Source organism: Coregonus clupeaformis, chromosome 3 (assembly GCF_020615455.1).
Source record: "Coregonus clupeaformis isolate EN_2021a chromosome 3, ASM2061545v1, whole genome shotgun sequence".
Taxonomy (NCBI): domain Eukaryota; kingdom Metazoa; phylum Chordata; class Actinopteri; order Salmoniformes; family Salmonidae; genus Coregonus; species Coregonus clupeaformis.
In genome coordinates, this window is record NC_059194.1 from 1,484,473 (window position 1) to 1,503,229 (window position 18,757).

An 18,757-nucleotide genomic window follows, 5' to 3' on the forward strand; every position below is an offset into this window, starting at 1 on the left:
CAGAGAGGGAGAGAGCCTCGCTTTAGATGTCTGCATGGAGGCAAAACAATATTGATTATACCAAAAAGATCAAACAGAAAACACAAGTGGCAGCAACGATGCATAATATTGAATTTTTTGCCGCCCTTGCAACGCTCACGTGTCAATCAAAAGCAACCCCTGAAACAAAAAGGAAAACACATAATGCGTTCCAGCATGTATATCTCACTGGTCATCCCCAAAGCCAACACGTCCTTTGGCCGCCATTACTTCCAGTTCTCTGCTGCAAATGACTGGAACGAACTGCAAAAATCTCTGAAGCTGGAGACACTTATCTCCCTCATTAACTTTAAGCATCAGTTGTCAGAGCACCTTACCGATCACTGCACCTGTACACAGCCCATCTGAAATTAGCCCACCCAACTACCTCATCCCCATATTGTTATTTACATTGTTATTTATTTTGCTCATTTGCACCCCAGTATCTCTATTTGCACATCATCTTCTGCACATCTATCACTCCAGTGTTAATACTAAATTGTAATTATTTTGCACTATGGCCTATTTATTGCCTTACCTCCATAACTTACTACATTTGCACACACGGTTTATAGATTTTATATTGTGTTATTGACTGTACGTTTTGTTTATCCCATATGTAACTCTGTGTTGTTGTTGTTTTTATCGCACTGCTTTGCTTTATCTTGGCCAGGTCGCTTACCTGGTTAAATAAAGGTGAAATAAAATAAAATAAAATAAAAATGCCGACTGACAAATTCCACCACAAAAAATTAAATAAAAAAATTTACATAATAATTGCAGTCTGTCCAATTAACATTTTAACATGTCAACCAGTGTAGACACTGGGGTGTGCAAACAGTCGACTACACTAAAAAGTAAATAGAAATATGATAACCGAACATTTGACAAATCATGGACTATTCTCTATTTCCATACCAATGCGCGGGACATTAAACATCTCCAGATGACAACACCTCACTCCAATCCGAGCCGTAGCTAACTAGTTTGAGCAACATGCAGACCAATGGCAACGGCATGTGGGCGTGTGTTCAAAGGTGAGGTGCTTTTTTGAGTTTAGTAAATGACTGCAGCAAGAAGTACAGTGGTGGTCTGACTTGAGAGCGCTGGGCTATGGGAGGCAATGGAAGAAGAGGCTAGTCGCATCCCGATTTCACTCATTTTGACATTATTACGAGGAATCTAAATGCAAGAAGACGAAAACGAGTTGTGAGTCCCAAACTTGACCGGACAATGGAAGTCGCTCTCTGCAGCAGTTCCAACTCACCCCTGGGAGTCAACTACGGAGACACAGCGAGTACCTGCAGAAAAACATCAGTCAGCACCGCCGGGGTACCTACAACTACGCGTGGCTTGAAAGCAACACCTCTGTTTTTGGGATGCATATAAGAGAAAGCGTGAAGAAAAAAACACTGACTACGTATGTATATATTTCGTGTAACAACTGTGGAATTCCGCTACTGATCTAAAAGTAAGGGGTATACAACCACGTAGTTAAACATCTCCCGAGATTGTGACATTCATTAAGACACAGAGCACATACATTGCCACATTTATTACTGAAGGAGGCATGTTGAAATTCACAAATTCCCCTTGTAACAAAATCCTAATTGCCGCAATGGATCGCATAGAATAAACGTCGGAAATATCTGTGATATCGTAGCCTAACGTGCTGTACCCTCAAAGCAACAATAACCTGGGCTGAGTGAAATTCCGCAAACCGCGTTTGCCGCTGTCCGTGGTCCTGAGAAAGTGCTAATTATTTGGGTTATCCGAATCAATAACGGCGGTCTAAGGAAGAGGGTTTCATGGCCTGGGCGGTTATGAAAATCTTGTGGTTTTCTTGTGACTCTGGAATCTGAAAAAAAAAGCAACAGAAGAATTGCTCACCTTGGAGGTCCGAAAACATTCAAGGAATTGGAATTCTACTCCTATTGGTGCGCCTGGAGCTGTAGGTAGCCCGAATGAGACCGGCAAAAATGTACCGAATAAACGCTCTCGGGATCTACTTGTGGGAAACAATAGTATTTTTCAGGTAAGGAACATTATTAATTGACTTTACAGTGAATAATTAACGTGTTAAAAACCATTTTATTGATCTCTTGCGGGCTGCAGGGGGGTCAGAATGCATCCTACCATAGCTTAGCATGCATGGACAAAAGTCTGAATGGAAATAAATCAACGCAACCAACTGATTAGGTTTAATCACACGATTGTCAAAGTTTCGTTGGCTTTATTATATATTTACGTAGGCCTAATCATTCCTCTATTGTGTGTGAGTTTTGCATTAAGTCACACACTAACATTGAATTAAGACGTGTGAGAGAGACAGCGAGTGCTAACAGTGAACACTAGTGGTCATCAAACGCTAAACGATGTGTGTGCTCTGATGAGGCAAATGCCATCAACAGGCAAGTCAGAGTAAAGGAACTGAGTACACACTCTCACACACATATATATCAGGGAAGTTTTGTTGTTGGTGGTGTGTAGGCCTATCCGTCACCCACAGAAATGTCTTGTGTCTGTCTTCATTTCTCTCATGGGGCCAGCCTGTAAGGGTTGGTGTGAGGTGTGATGCTCCGGAACTGCGACCCACTCCTGTAACACCAGCCCACTACATGTAACAGTCTTAGGGCTAATAGTTTTCTCTATTAAACTGTTGTGAATGAAATGGACAAATCATGTTTTTTAAAGACTTGGATATTTAACAGAATATAAATTGTAAATATGCTGGATGATGACTGTTTTGTGTTCTCCCAGCGACCACACAGTATATCCATCCTGGCCAGTTGGGACATTCTAGTGTTGACATGATTGTCTTTGTGTGAATTTAACGACTACTATCAAGCTCCTGATCCTCATCCTCATATTCTCTGTAAATGTGAACAAGGATTTCGCCAATGTTGACATTGGAGGGGAGGCAGGTATTCTGTTCAGAGAACAGCGTCTCTCCCATTGGCCCAAACATGGCTCTTTGTCTGTGTATGGTGTTGTGCATTGCATGCCTAATCAACATTACATCCTACATTCTAGAATCAAATGAATCATCAGAGTTCTTTTTTAGACTACTTTACATTCTATATTCTATTCTATAATCCATTGGAATCCATGCACATTCCTTGCAGACAGACAGTGTTTATTTAGCATTCTGGCCAGCGTGTTTAGCTAATGAAGTAGAATCAGGATATTGCAGCCTCAGCTCCCACTGCTGAACTCTGCAGTTCTGCTTAATTGATATCTCTTTCCCCATCTCAACCTAGACCCCCAGACCTAATTTCAAATGCAGACTTATTACCAAGAATTGATTACATTGTCAATGTCAAGACAGCCTGATGAATGCACATTATATACATCACTGTATATACAAACGTCTCTTTTCATATAAAGTGCACATTTCTTTCTGAATTTCTATTAGGGTTAGTTTGTGGCCATGTGGAAGGTTGCATGCTCCTTTAATGAATGACTATCAGATAAAGTATACATTTGACACAGCAAGTGAAAGCATGTCATTATCTAATTATAGCCTATGTCAGTCTATGTGGTCCTCTGTAGCTCAGCTGGTAGAGCATGGTGCTTGTAACGCCAAGGTAGTGGGTTCGATCCCCGGGACCACCCATACACAAAAATGTATGCACGCATGACTGTAAGTCGCTTTGGATAAAAGCGTCTGCTAAATGGCATATTATTATTATTATTATTATTATTATTATTATTATTATTATTATTGTTATTATTATTATTATTATGTTCATTTGCAAAACATCTGGGAATACTAGTGCTCGTATTAAACAGGATATACACTGTATAGCCCATATTAAACAGGATATACACTGTATAGCCCATATTAAACAGGATATACACTGTATAGCCCATATTAAACAGGATATACACTGTATAGCCCATATTAAACAGGATATACACTGTATAGCCCATATTAAACAGGATATACACTGTATAGCCCATATTAAACAGGATATACACTGTATAGCCCATATTAAACAGGATATACACTGTATAGCCCATATTAAACAGGATATACTGCAACGTAGCACACCAATGTGTGGAAGTGAACACGTGGCCCTAACCCACTGACAAGAATCCCAAACCATCACTGGAGAATATGTACGCGGCTAATGTGTCCCCACACATAGTCCCTCTCGAGAAATAAATATGAACTGATGTAAATGACATTAAAGGCCTATAACGCTACAATTAGTACCTCACATTTGTGCAGAAATATGCTAGTCTCAACAGTGTAGAATGTGGCTGTATGATGGCTCTGTTATTTGTTATCATCTTTGTCTCTCTGACATCATGACACACGTATGTTTGGGACTTTATTACTCTCAGTTGAATAGTTAAATCAACAAAATACATGAACGGTTTCCCATAGCGATATTGGAATATGGAATCATCTATTTAGGCAAAAATGTGGTTGAATTGACGTCTATGGATTTTTGTATTCCATACATTGCTTTCTGTTGTGAACTGTAAAATGTAAAGCTAATTTATAATTGACTTGGTGATTATTTCATGTACAGTGCCTTGAAAAAATATTCATCCCCCTTTGGCGTTTTTCCTATTTTGTTGCATTACAACCTGTAATTTAAATGGATTTTTATTTGGATTTCGTGTAATGGACGGAAAAGTGGTGCGTGCATATGTATTCACCCCCTTTGCTATGAAGCCCCTAAATAAGATCTGGTGCAACCAATTACCTTCAGAAGTCACATAATTAGTTAAATAAAGTCCACCTGTGTGCAATCTAAGTGTCACATGATCTGGGGCGGCAGGTAGCTTAGTGTTTAAGAGCGTTGTGCCAGTAACCGAAAGGTCGCTGGTTCTAATCCCCGAGCCGACTAGGTGAAAAATCTGTCGATGTGCCCTTGAGCAAGGCACTTAACCCTAATTGCTCCTGTAAGTCGCTCTGGATAAGAGCATCTGCTAAATGACTAAAAATGTACATGTAAATGTCACATGATCTCAGTATATATACACCTGTTCTGAAAGGCCCCAGAGTCTGCAACACCACTAAGCAAGGGGCACCATCAAGCAAGCGGCACCATGAAGACCAAGGAGCTCTCCAAACAGGTCAGGGACGAAGTTGTGGAGAAGTACAGATCAGGGTTGGGTTATAAAAAAATATCAGAAACTTTGAACCATTAAATCCATTATTCAAAAATGGAAAGAATATGGCACCACAACAAACCTGCCAAGAGAGGGCTGCCCACCAAAACTCACGGACCAGGCAAGGAGGGCATTAATCAGAGAGGCAACAAAGAGACCAAAGATAACACTGAAGGAGCTGCAAAGCTCCACAGCGGAGATTGGAGTATCTGTCCATAGGACCACTTTAAGCCGTACACTCCACAGAGCTGGGCTTTACAGAAGAGTGGCCATTGCTTAAAGAAAAAAATAAGCAAACACGTTTGGTGTTCGCCAAAAGGCATGTGGAAGACTCCCCAAACATATGGAAGAAGGTACTCTGGTCAGATGAGACTAAAATTGAGCTTTTTGGCCATCAAGGAAAACGCTATGTCTGGCGCAAACCCAACACCTCTCATAGTTATGCATGCTCAAGTTTTCAGTTTTTTTGTCTTATTTCTTGTCTGAAATATTTTGCATCTTCACAATGGTAGGCATGTTGTGTAAATCAAATGATACAAACCCCCAAAAAACATTTTAATTCCAGGTTGTAAGGCAACAAAATAGGAAACATGTCAAGGGGGGTGAATACTTTCGCAAGCCACTGTATTCCCCCCAGTATCACTTGGTCTATAGGCTCATGAATAGGGTTGCAAAGGGTGGGTGTATTACTGGATTCTTTCACAGTTTACCAGTAAACTACCAGAATTTTGATATCTTTCAAGGATTTTATGTAATCTATCACAAGACGTCTAGTGAACTCCTGAGTGGCGCAGTGGTCTAAGGCACTGCATCGCAGTGCTAACTGTGCCACTAGAGTGGTTTGAATCCAGGCTCTGTCGCAGCCGGCCGCGACCGGGAGACTCATGGGCGGCGCACAATTGGCCCAGCGTCGTCCAGGGTAGGGGAGGGAATGGCTAGCAGGGATGTAGCTCAGTTGATAGAGCATGGCGTTTGCAACGCCAGGGTTGTGGGTTCGATTCCCACGGGGGGCCAGTATAAAAAAAAATACTGACTGTAAGTCGCTCTGGATAAGAGCGTCTGCTAAATGACTAAAATGTAAATGTAGTGGGCCTTTTGGGTACTTCAGGTTATCACAGGTGTCTGTAATAATCTCTGGTCCTTTGTGTGGCCTTATCACATGTAAAATATGTGAAATAATTAAATAAGATGATTTTCACACAAAACATTTAGTGACAAAGCTGTTAAACATTATTTCTAAATATAAACCATTTTTGTGTGGGATTAGTGAATACCACTGGTGTTTAATATGTGGGTTTCAGCATGAAATATATTTGTTAAACATTTTTTACACACTTTATTTGACTATGTCAGTATGTATTTGTTGTCAATGTTTCAGCGTCAAACTCGTGGCAGTTGTGAAAAAAGAAAAAAGTCAATAGTAGGAAGGGTTGCAGAGTTAATTGAGAATAATTGTATTGTTGAGTAGATAATTTTTTCATTAATTAGGCTATTTTCTCTTTAACCATATGGTCCATCCACTTGAAACTCATTAATAATATGGACACAGATATAAAAAATGAATAATATATATGAATAAAGTTTATTCAAATATTGCCAGAGATTGCCATAGATTTTCTGATAATTACCAAAATTACTGAATATTCCGTTAACTTTGGTAAACTACTGGTAGCTTTGCGACCCTACTCATGACACATAACCTTGAGTTGGCCTTGAACGGCAGAAAGCAGCGACACCGCTTGCATGCACAGACACCACACCACAGCACCAGTTGTATCCAATCACCTATAGAATTAGTCCTTTAATTAACTTCATCACAGATTTTAACAACCATGTCTTCAAGAAATTCTGCTGTATTTACACACACCATGCTATTCAGCAAGTGATGGTGATGGTGATGGCAGTCACTTGTTTTCAGGTCAGATAGGCCTTACTACATTTATAGTGTGTTTATGTATTGTCAGAACAGATTGGGGGGAAGGTGGATACATTTAGTTATACATCTTGAAGCCTCTAATGAAAAACAATTGACTAGCTCAGTGGAGTTCTCTACAATCCCTTACAATCATCCATTTTAGCCAGGTTCATTTCAAAAGCTTGATGTATGGTAATACATTATTGATCGACATAGACAAAGACAGATAGCACTATAAATAACAGAGCTTATTATCAATGGCCTTACCTTTCATTCTACGCAGTCACGGAGAAAAGAAATGGAGGAATTCACTGAAGCCTTTCAAACACAGACTATGTTCTAATGTCCACACAGGAATACCAGTTCCAATGCATGTCTAGTATGTTGTTGTATACTGTACTGCATGTTAACATTGTACGGAGCATGAATTCATGTTATGTTTCACTTCTTCAGCTTTTTTTTTTTTTCAGCCCACCACAATAACAAATGCATTACCTTACGCTGCCCACGTTTGTAATTTGTTTTGTGTAATGTATATATTTTTTTTTTTCATGATGATGTTGGCTTATTAACAGACATAATGTTAACAGTTTGAACAGGAGAACAGAACAGCCCACCCCTCCTATGTGAGCCAGGGACTGGGAGTGGATGAAGGCTTTGGTAGGGCTTTGATTTCTCAGAGTGCTACAAAAAAAAAAAGCCAGGATGAGATCAATTAGGATTGTGGTCTTCAGAGGTTTTATTAAGAACATAATGAGATACACTTAAGGCTAATGATTGGTGCTCCACATTAAAGCATGCAGGTCTCAGAGAATGGGGTTGTTTGCATATTATTCTCTCTGGCGCTGAGAGTCAGCTGTTTTTACTGCTGCCTCAGCACCGGCCACGCGGACCAGGTCTCTCCACAGTTGGCCATGGCCTGGCCAGCAAGCATTGATCAGAAATAATTAAAGCAAATCTAAACTTTGATCATGCAAAACCCAAGAACAAGTCTCTTGGGACGGGAGAAGCCCAGACGGAAGGAAGGAAATCATAGATGGTCTTGTTGATGCCCATGGGTGTAGAATCTTGATTCCTGTGGTTTTGTGTGGGATTAACTTCTAGGCCTATTGATGATGTGATTTAGTGTGTTATGGGTCTAGCCTACATTCAATAGATTATTTTTCAAACCGAAGGGCCCCAATAATGTCAGGAGAAAGAGTGTGCTGGTCCCCTAATTTCACACTGTCAAACAGATTCCTGCGTGGCCTACAGCATGGGCCCATGCTAGCTGTCTAAGGCAATTATCTCTGTAGAGGACACTGTCTAATCTCTCTATGACTAATCTGATTGTGTTGTCAGTTCGACGGGTGTTTGTTCAATACTAAATTGAAACACTTTTTAACATAGCGTTAGAGTATGGTATTATCTGTATTGTGTGTGTCCGAACAATAGTTTATTTGCGGTGCTTGATCCCTAGTACTAACCTCGTGGTCACAGCCGACTATTGTGTTTTAGGTGATTATGATAGGATTCCACCGTGTTTTGTGGTAATTAACTGGTAATATAATTATCCTTGATACACTGCATTTTCTGCTCAAAGCTAAATCCACTAAGATTCTAAGAATTCTAGAATTCTAGGCTATAGATTCTAGACTTGTCTGTCTTGGTATGGATTGATATTGATGGTTAGTATAGAAGTGTAACTCTTGGGAACGTTCCATCAATGAACCATAATGACAGCGTCGATGGAAGAGACACAGTGATTTGTCAGACTTGACGGAAACTGATTGGTCTGCAGATAGCTCCAGGGTATCAGTTGAACCACCAGGGCTTCTGGATATCAGTAGAACCACCAGGGCTTCTGGATATCAGTAGAACCACCAGGGCTTCTGGATATCAGTAGAACCACCAGGGCTTCTGGATATTAGCTAGAACCACCAGGGCTTCTGGATATCAGTAGAACCACCAGGGCTTCTGTATATCAGTAGAACCACCAGGGTTTCAGGGCATCAGTTGAACCAACAGGGCAAATTTTGGCCGTCGCAATCGTCACCTAATGTTGAAAATTACACCTGCAACACTGATAGTGTTGACAGTTATCAACACTGTCCAGTCATCAGTGTGAGTATAGAATCAACTACTTTGGCAGTGATTAGGCCAACATACTGTATGTGCCTTCAAATGCCACATTTCCAAAACGACACAGCAGCGAAACCGCAAACAGAAGCGTAAACGATAGCGAGGAAGCATTCAAATGTAGGAATGCCCACTTGCCCTCCCAGAAGGCTATGTGGCGTGAGTATCGTAGTGCCTATACTTATCTGTTCTTTCACTACGAGGCCTTCACTCTGTCTAGTGGTAGTGGTTGATTTTCGGCTCTGGTAGTTATCTTATACGGTATAGTGCACTACTGGTCAAAAGTAGTGCACTATAGGGTGCCATTGTAGGACACTATATAGGGTTCACATGTCATTTCAGTGAGTGAGTTCTATGAAGCCTGATGCATGGACCCAGTATGAAAATGTATGCACTCACTAACTGTAAGTCGCTCTGCATAAGAGCGTCTGCTAAAATGACAACAACAAAAAAAGAGTAGTGCTTGGCTGACCCCAGCAGCAGCCTCTGGGGTAGTCAGTGCCTGCCCATGTGACAGTAGCAGCAGCACAGCCTGGCCAGTGACCTGGCAGTTATGCTGGCCCAGGCACACACAGCCTGGCCAGTGACCTGGCAGTTATGGTGGCCCAGACACACACAGCCTGGCCAGTGACCTGGCAGTTATGGTGGCCCAGACACACACAGCCTGGCCAGTGACCTGGCAGTTATGCTGGCCCAGACACACACAGCCTGGCCAGTGACCTGGCAGTTATGCTGGCCCAGACACACACAGCCTGGCCAGTGACCTGGCAGTTATGGTGGCCCAGACACACACAGCCTGGCCAGAGACCTGGCAGTTATGGTGGCCCAGACACACACAGCCTGGCCAGAGACCTGGCAGTTATGCTGGCCCAGGCACACACAGCCTGGCCAGTGACCTGGCAGTTATGCTGGCCCAGACACACACAGCCTGGCCAGTGACCTGGCAGTTATGCTGGCCCAGACACACACAGCCTGGCCAGTGACCTGGCAGTTATGCTGGCCCAGACACACACAGCCTGGCCAGTGACCTGGCAGTTATGCTGGCCCAGACGCACACAGCCTGGCCAGTGACCTGGCAGTTATGGTGGCCCAGACACACACAGCCTGGCCAGAGACCTGGCAGTTATGCTGGCCCAGGCACACACAGCCTGGCCAGTGACCTGGCAGTTATGGTGGCCCAGACACACACAGCCTGGCCAGTGACCTGGCAGTTATGCTGGCCCAGACACACACAGCCTGGCCAGTGACCTGGCAGTTATGCTGGCCCAGACGCACACAGCCTGGCCAGTGACCTGGCAGTTATGGTGGCCCAGACACACACAGCCTGGCCAGAGACCTGGCAGTTATGCTGGCCCAGGCACACACAGCCTGGCCAGTGACCTGGCAGTTATATTGGCCCAGACACACACAGCCTGGCCAGTGACCTGGCAGTTATGCTGGCCCAGACACACACAGCCTGGCCAGTGACCTGGCAGTTATGCTGGCCCAGACACACACAGCCTGGCCAGTGACCTGGCAGTTATGCTGGCCCAGACGCACACAGCCTGGCCAGTGACCTGGCAGTTATGGTGGCCCAGACACACACAGCCTGGCCAGAGACCTGGCAGTTATGCTGGCCCAGGCACACACAGCCTGGCCAGTGACCTGGCAGTTATGGTGGCCCAGACACACACAGCCTGGCCAGTGACCTGGCAGTTATGCTGGCCCAGACACACACAGCCTGGCCAGTGACCTGGCAGTTATGCTGGCCCAGACGCACACAGCCTGGCCAGTGACCTGGCAGTTATGGTGGCCCAGACACACACAGCCTGGCCAGAGACCTGGCAGTTATGCTGGCCCAGGCACACACAGCCTGGCCAGTGACCTGGCAGTTATGCTGGCCCAGACACACACAGCCTGGTAGCAGTATGGAGAGCCATGAGAGACAGCAACCTTCCTAATTTACAGCATCTCAGTGTTCTGTGTCCATCCTTGTGTGATCTGTGTTCTGTTTAGCCTTCTGATGGGAACAGTTAGTTAATATATTTATTAGTCTACTGATGGGAACAGTTGGTTAATATATTTATTAGTCTACTGATGGGAACAGTTGGTTAATACATTTATTAGTCTACTGATGGGAACAGTTGGTTAATATATTTATTAGTCTACTGATGGGAACAGTTGGTTAATGTATTTATTAGTCTACTGATGGGAACAGTTGGTTAATATATTTATTAGTCTACTGATGGGAACAGTTGGTTAATATATTTATTAGCCTTCTGATGGGAACAGTTGGTTAATATATTTATTAGTGTACTGATGGGAACAGTTGGTTAATATATTTATTAGTCTACTGATGGGAACAGTTGGTTAATATATTTATTAGTCTACTGATGGGAACAGTTGGTTAATATATTTATTAGTCTACTGATAGGAACAGTTGGTTAATATATTTATTAGCCTTCTGATGGGAACAGTTGGTTAATATATTTATTAGTGTACTGATAGGAACAGTTGGTTAATATATTTATTAGTCTACTGATGGGAACAGTTGGTTAATATATTTATTAGCCTTCTGATGGGAACAGTTGGTTAATATATTTATTAGTGTACTGATGGGAACAGTTGGTTAATATATTTATTAGTCTACTGATAGGAACAGTTGGTTAATATATTTATTAGTCTACTGATAGGAACAGTTGGTTAATATATTTATTAGTGTACTGATGGGAACAGTTGGTTAATATATTTATTCGTCTACTGATGGGAACAGTTAGTTAATATATTTATTAGTCTACTGATGGGAACAGTTGGTTAATATATTTATTAGTCTACTGATGGGAACAGTTAGTTAATATATTTATTAGTCTACTGATGGGAACAGTTGGTTAATATATTTATTAGTCTACTGATGGGAACAGTTGGTTAATATATTTATTAGTCTACTGATGGGAACAGTTAGTTAATATATTTATTAGTCTACTGATGGGAACAGTTGGTTAATATATTTATTAGTGTACTGATGGGAACAGTTAGTTAATATATTTATTAGTGTACTGATGGGAACAGTTGGTTAATGTATTTATTAGTGTACTGATGGGAACAGTTAGTTAATATATTTATTAGTCTACTGATGGGAACAGTTGGTTAATATATTTATTAGTCTACTGATGGGAACAGTCGGTTAATATATTTATTAGTCTACTGATGGGAACAGTTGGTTAATATATTTATTAGTCTACTGATAGGAACAGTTGGTTAATATATTTATTAGTCTACTGATAGGAACAGTTGGTTAATATATTTATTAGTCTACTGATGGGAACAGTTGGTTAATATATTTATTAGTCTACTGATGGGAACAGTTGGTTAATATATTTATTAGTCTACTGATAGGAACAGTTGGTTAATATATTTATTAGTCTACTGATAGGAACAGTTGGTTAATATATTTATTAGTCTACTGATGGGAACAGTTGGTTAATATATTTATTAGTCTACTGATGGGAACAGTTGGTTAATATATTTATTAGTCTACTGATAGGAACAGTTGGTTAATATATTTATTAGTCTACTGATGGGAACAGTTGGTTAATATATTTATTAGTCTACTGATAGGAACAGTTGGTTAATATATTTATTAGTCTACTGATGGGAACAGTTGGTTAATATTTTTATTAGTCTACTGATAGGAACAGTTGGTTAATATATTTATTAGTCTACTGATAGGAACAGTTGGTTAATATATTTATTAGTCTACTGATGGGAACAGTTGGTTAATATATTTATTAGTCTACTGATAGGAACAGTTGGTTAATATATTTATTAGTCTACTGATAGGAACAGTTGGTTAATATATTTATTAGTCTACTGATAGGAACAGTTGGTTAATATATTTATTAGTCTACTGATAGGAACAGTTGGTTAATATATTTATTAGTGTACTGATGGGAACAGTTGGTTAATATATTTATTAGTCTACTGATAGGAACAGTTGGTTAATATATTTATTAGTCTACTGATGGGAACAGTTGGTTAATATATTTATTAGTCTACTGATAGGAACAGTTGGTTAATATATTTATTAGTCTACTGATGGGAACAGTTGGTTAATATATTTATTAGTCTACTGATAGGAACAGTTGGTTAATATATTTATTAGTCTACTGATAGGAACAGTTGGTTAATATATTTATTAGTCTACTGATAGGAACAGTTGGTTAATATATTTATTAGTCTACTGATAGGAACAGTTGGTTAATATATTTATTAGTGTACTGATGGGAACAGTTGGTTAATATATTTATTAGTGTACTGATGGGAACAGTTGGTTAATATATTTATTAGTCTACTGATGGGAACAGTTGGTTAATATATTTATTAGTCTACTGATAGGAACAGTTGGTTAATATATTTATTAGTCTACTGATAGGAACAGTTGGTTAATATATTTATTAGTGTACTGATGGGAACAGTTGGTTAATATATTTATTAGTGTACTGATGGGAACAGTTGGTTAATATATTTATTAGTCTACTGATGGGAACAGTTGGTTAATATATTTATTAGTCTACTGATAGGAACAGTTGGTTAATATATTTATTAGTCTACTGATGGGAACAGTTGGTTAATATATTTATTAGTCTACTGATAGGAACAGTTGGTTAATATATTTATTAGTCTACTGATAGGAACAGTTGGTTAATATATTTATTAGTCTACTGATGGGAACAGTTGGTTAATATATTTATTAGTCTACTGATGGGAACAGTTGGTTAATATATTTATTAGCCTTCTGATGCGAACAGTTGGTTAATATATTTATTAGCCTTCTGATGCGAACAGTTGGTTAATATATTTATTAGCCTTCTGATGCGAACAGTTGGTTAATATATTTATTAGTCTACTGATAGGAACAGTTGGTTAATATATTTATTAGTGTACTGATGGGAACAGTTGGTTAATATATTTATTAGTCTACTGATGGGAACAGTTGGTTAATATATTTATTAGTGTACTGATGGGAACAGTTGGTTAATGTATTTATTAGTCTACTGATAGGAACAGTTGGTTAATATATTTATTAGTGTACTGATGGGAACAGTTGGTTAATATATTTATTAGTCTACTGATAGGAACAGTTGGTTAATATATTTATTAGTGTACTGATGGGAACAGTTGGTTAATATATTTATTAGTGTACTGATGGGAACAGTTGGTTAATATATTTATTAGTGTACTGATGGGAACAGTTGGTTAATATATTTATTAGTGTACTGATGGGAACAGTTGGTTAATATATTTATTAGTCTACTGATAGGAACAGTTGGTTAATATATTTATTAGTGTACTGATGGGAACAGTTGGTTAATATATTTATTAGTCTACTGATGGGAACAGTTGGTCAATATATTTATTAGTGTACTGATGGGAACAGTTGGTTAATATATTTATTAGTCTACTGATGGGAACAGTTGGTTAATATATTTATTAGTCTACTGATAGGAACAGTTGGTTAATATATTTATTAGTCTACTGATAGGAACAGTTGGTTAATATATTTATTAGTGTACTGATGGGAACAGTTGGTTAATATATTTATTAGTCTACTGATGGGAACAGTTGGTCAATATATTTATTAGTCTACTGATAGGAACAGTTGTTAATGTATTTATTAGTCTACTGATGGGAACAGTTGGTTAATATATTTATTAGTCTACTGATGGGAACAGTTGGTTAATATATTTATTAGTCTACTGATGGGAACAGTTGGTTAATATATTTATTAGTCTACTGATAGGAACAGTTGGTTAATGTATTTATTAGTCTACTGATGGGAACAGTTGGTTAATATATTTATTAGTCTACTGATAGGAACAGTTGGTTAATATATTTATTAGTCTACTGATAGGAACAGTTGGTCAATATATTTATTAGTCTACTGATGGGAACAGTTGGTCAATATATTTATTAGTCTACTGATATGAACAGTTGGTTAATATATTTATTAGTCTACTGATGGGAACAGTTGGTTAATATATTTATTCGTCTACTGATGGGAACAGTTGGTTAATATATTTATTAGTCTACTGATAGGAACAGTTGGTTAATGTATTTATTAGTCTACTGATGGGAACTGTTGGTTAATATATTTATTAGTCTACTGATGGGAACAGTTGGTTAATATATTTATTAGTGTACTGATGGGAACAGTTGGTTAATGTATTTATTAGTCTACTGATAGGAACAGTTGGTTAATATATTTATTAGTGTACTGATGGGAACAGTTGGTTAATGTATTTATTAGTCTACTGATAGGAACAGTTGGTCAATATATTTATTAGTCTACTGATAGGAACAGTTGGTTAATATATTTATTAGTCTACTGATGGGAACAGTTGGTTAATATATTTATTAGTCTACTGATGGGAACAGTTGGTTAATGTATTTATTAGTGTACTGATGGGAACAGTTGGTTAATATATTTATTAGTGTACTGATGGGAACAGTTGGTTAATATATTTATTAGTCTACTGATGGGAACAGTTGGTTAATGTATTTATTAGTCTACTGATAGGAACAGTTGGTTAATGTATTTATTAGTCTACTGATGGGAACAGTTGGTTAATATATTTATTAGTCTACTGATAGGAACAGTTGGTTAATATATTTATTAGTGTACTGATGGGAACAGTTGGTTAATATATTTATTAGTCTACTGATGGGAACAGTTAGTTAATATATTTATTAGTCTACTGATAGGAACAGTTGGTTAATATATTTATTAGTCTACTGATGGGAACAGTTGGTCAATATATTTATTAGTCTACTGATGGGAACAGTTGGTTAATGTATTTATTAGTCTACTGATGGGAACAGTTGGTTAATATATTTATTAGTCTACTGATGGGAACAGTTGGTTAATATATTTATTAGTCTACTGATAGGAACAGTTGGTTAATATATTTATTAGTGTACTGATGGGAACAGTTGGTTAATATATTTATTAGTCTACTGATGGGAACAGTTGGTTAATATATTTATTAGTCTACTGATAGGAACAGTTGGTTAATGTATTTATTAGTCTACTGATGGGAACAGTTGGTTAATATATTTATTAGTCTACTGATAGGAACAGTTGGTTAATATATTTATTAGTGTACTGATGGGAACAGTTGGTTAATATATTTATTAGTCTACTGATGGGAACAGTTGGTTAATATATTTATTAGTCTACTGATAGGAACAGTTGGTTAATATATTTATTAGTCTACTGATGGGAACAGTTGGTTAATATATTTATTAGTCTACTGATAGGAACAGTTGGTTAATGTATTTATTAGTCTACTGATGGGAACAGTTGGTTAATATATTTATTAGTCTACTGATAGGAACAGTTGGTTAATATATTTATTAGTCTACTGATAGGAACAGTTGGTCAATATATTTATTAGTCTACTGATGGGAACAGTTGGTCAATATATTTATTAGTCTACTGATAGGAACAGTTGGTTAATATATTTATTAGTCTACAAATGGGAACAGTTGGTTAATATATTTATTCGTCTACTGATGGGAACAGTTGGTTAATATATTTATTAGTCTACTGATAGGAACAGTTGGTTAATGTATTTATTAGTCTACTGATGGGAACAGTTGGTTAATATATTTATTAGTCTACTGATGGGAACAGTTGGTTAATATATTTATTAGTGTACTGATGGGAACAGTTGGTTAATGTATTTATTAGTCTACTGATAGGAACAGTTGGTTAATATATTTATTAGTGTACTGATGGGAACAGTTGGTTAATGTATTTATTAGTCTACTGATAGGAACAGTTGGTCAATATATTTATTAGTCTACTGATAGGAACAGTTGGTTAATATATTTATTAGTCTACTGATGGGAACAGTTGGTTAATATATTTATTAGTCTACTGATGGGAACAGTTGGTTAATGTATTTATTAGTGTACTGATGGGAACAGTTGGTTAATATATTTATTAGTGTACTGATGGGAACAGTTGGTTAATATATTTATTAGTCTACTGATGGGAACAGTTGGTTAATTTATTTATTAGTCTACTGATAGGAACAGTTGGTTAATGTATTTATTAGTCTACTGATGGGAACAGTTGGTTAATATATTTATTAGTCTACTGATAGGAACAGTTGGTTAATATATTTATTAGTGTACTGATGGGAACAGTTGGTTAATATATTTATTAGTCTACTGATGGGAACAGTTAGTTAATATATTTATTAGTCTACTGATAGGAACAGTTGGTTAATATATTTATTAGTCTACTGATGGGAACAGTTGGTCAATATATTTATTAGTCTACTGATGGGAACAGTTGGTTAATGTATTTATTAGTCTACTGATGGGAACAGTTGGTTAATATATTTATTAGTCTACTGATGGGAACAGTTGGTTAATATATTTATTAGTCTACTGATAGGAACAGTTGGTTAATATATTTATTAGTGTACTGATGGGAACAGTTGGTTAATATATTTATTAGTCTACTGATGGGAACAGTTGGTTAATATATGTATTAGTCTACTGATAGGAACAGTTGGTTAATGTATTTATTAGTCTACTGATGGGAACAGTTGGTTAATATATTTATTAGTCTACTGATAGGAACAGTTGGTTAATATATTTATTAGTGTACTGATGGGAACAGTTGGTTAATATATTTATTAGTCTACTGATGGGAACAGTTGGTTAATATATTTATTAGTCTACTGATAGGAACAGTTGGTTAATATATTTATTAGTCTACTGATGGGAACAGTTGGTTAATATATTTATTAGTCTACTGATGGGAACAGTTGGTTAATGTATTTATTAGTGTACTGATGGGAACAGTTGGTTAATGTATTTATTAGCCGACTGATGGGGACAGTTGGTGAATATGTGTAGGAATACCTTTTGTGCTGACATTACAAAATATGCCCTTTGTTGTTGGGTTAATGATCAAAGTTGTATGAAAAATAAGCCTTGTCGTTGGTGTTATGATCACGATCACACGTGATGTCAGTTATATTTTGCGTTGGTGGTTATTGGAACATGTTTTTTTATTTTATTTCACCATCTCAGTTTTAGAAGACTGCATGCATGAGACATTAGAGGGAGAGCCACCCTGGTCATCATATGTCATCCCTAATTATCCACTAGAGATTCATTCTGGATATGCAGGAGTTTGCAAATATTCCCTGCACCAAACAATTGGAGAGGTAATTAACATATTTTCTGTTTTCAGCTTTCTTTTTGGAGCTATAAGTTGGTATGTTTTTGGTATTTTCCAAAACGTTGATTATTTTATTATCCTGTCATCACAGGAAATGAATTGTGAGGTTACAGATATCTGTAGTTATGTAAACCTTGCTTTTATTCTGTGTATGGAATGTTAATACTATTTTGTTGATGGATTTTTATTTATTTTTTACAAAATTAATGTACAGTGAGGGAAAAAAGTATTTGATCCCCTGCTGATTTTGTACGTTTGCCCACTGACAAAGAAATGATCAGTCTATAATTTTAATGGTAGGTTTATTTGAACATTGAGAGCACACTCTTAAAGGGAGTGCT

At 37.9% G+C, this 18,757-nt stretch overlaps 1 protein-coding gene across 3 annotated transcripts in view; it reads left to right on the plus strand.

Annotated features, from left to right (window-relative positions):
• The first annotated feature begins 1,097 nt into the window (after positions 1–1,097).
• glra1 (glycine receptor, alpha 1) overlaps positions 1,098–18,757 on the plus strand; it is a 169,551-nt gene continuing 151,891 nt past the window's right edge. For all 3 annotated transcript variants that reach the window (XM_041846882.2, XM_045206703.1, XM_045206704.1), the window contains exon 1: positions 1,098–2,053. In XM_041846882.2, coding sequence (XP_041702816.2) covers positions 1,983–2,053 — 71 coding nt within the window. In that variant the 5' untranslated portion in view covers positions 1,098–1,982. The remainder of the gene's footprint in view (positions 2,054–18,757) is intronic.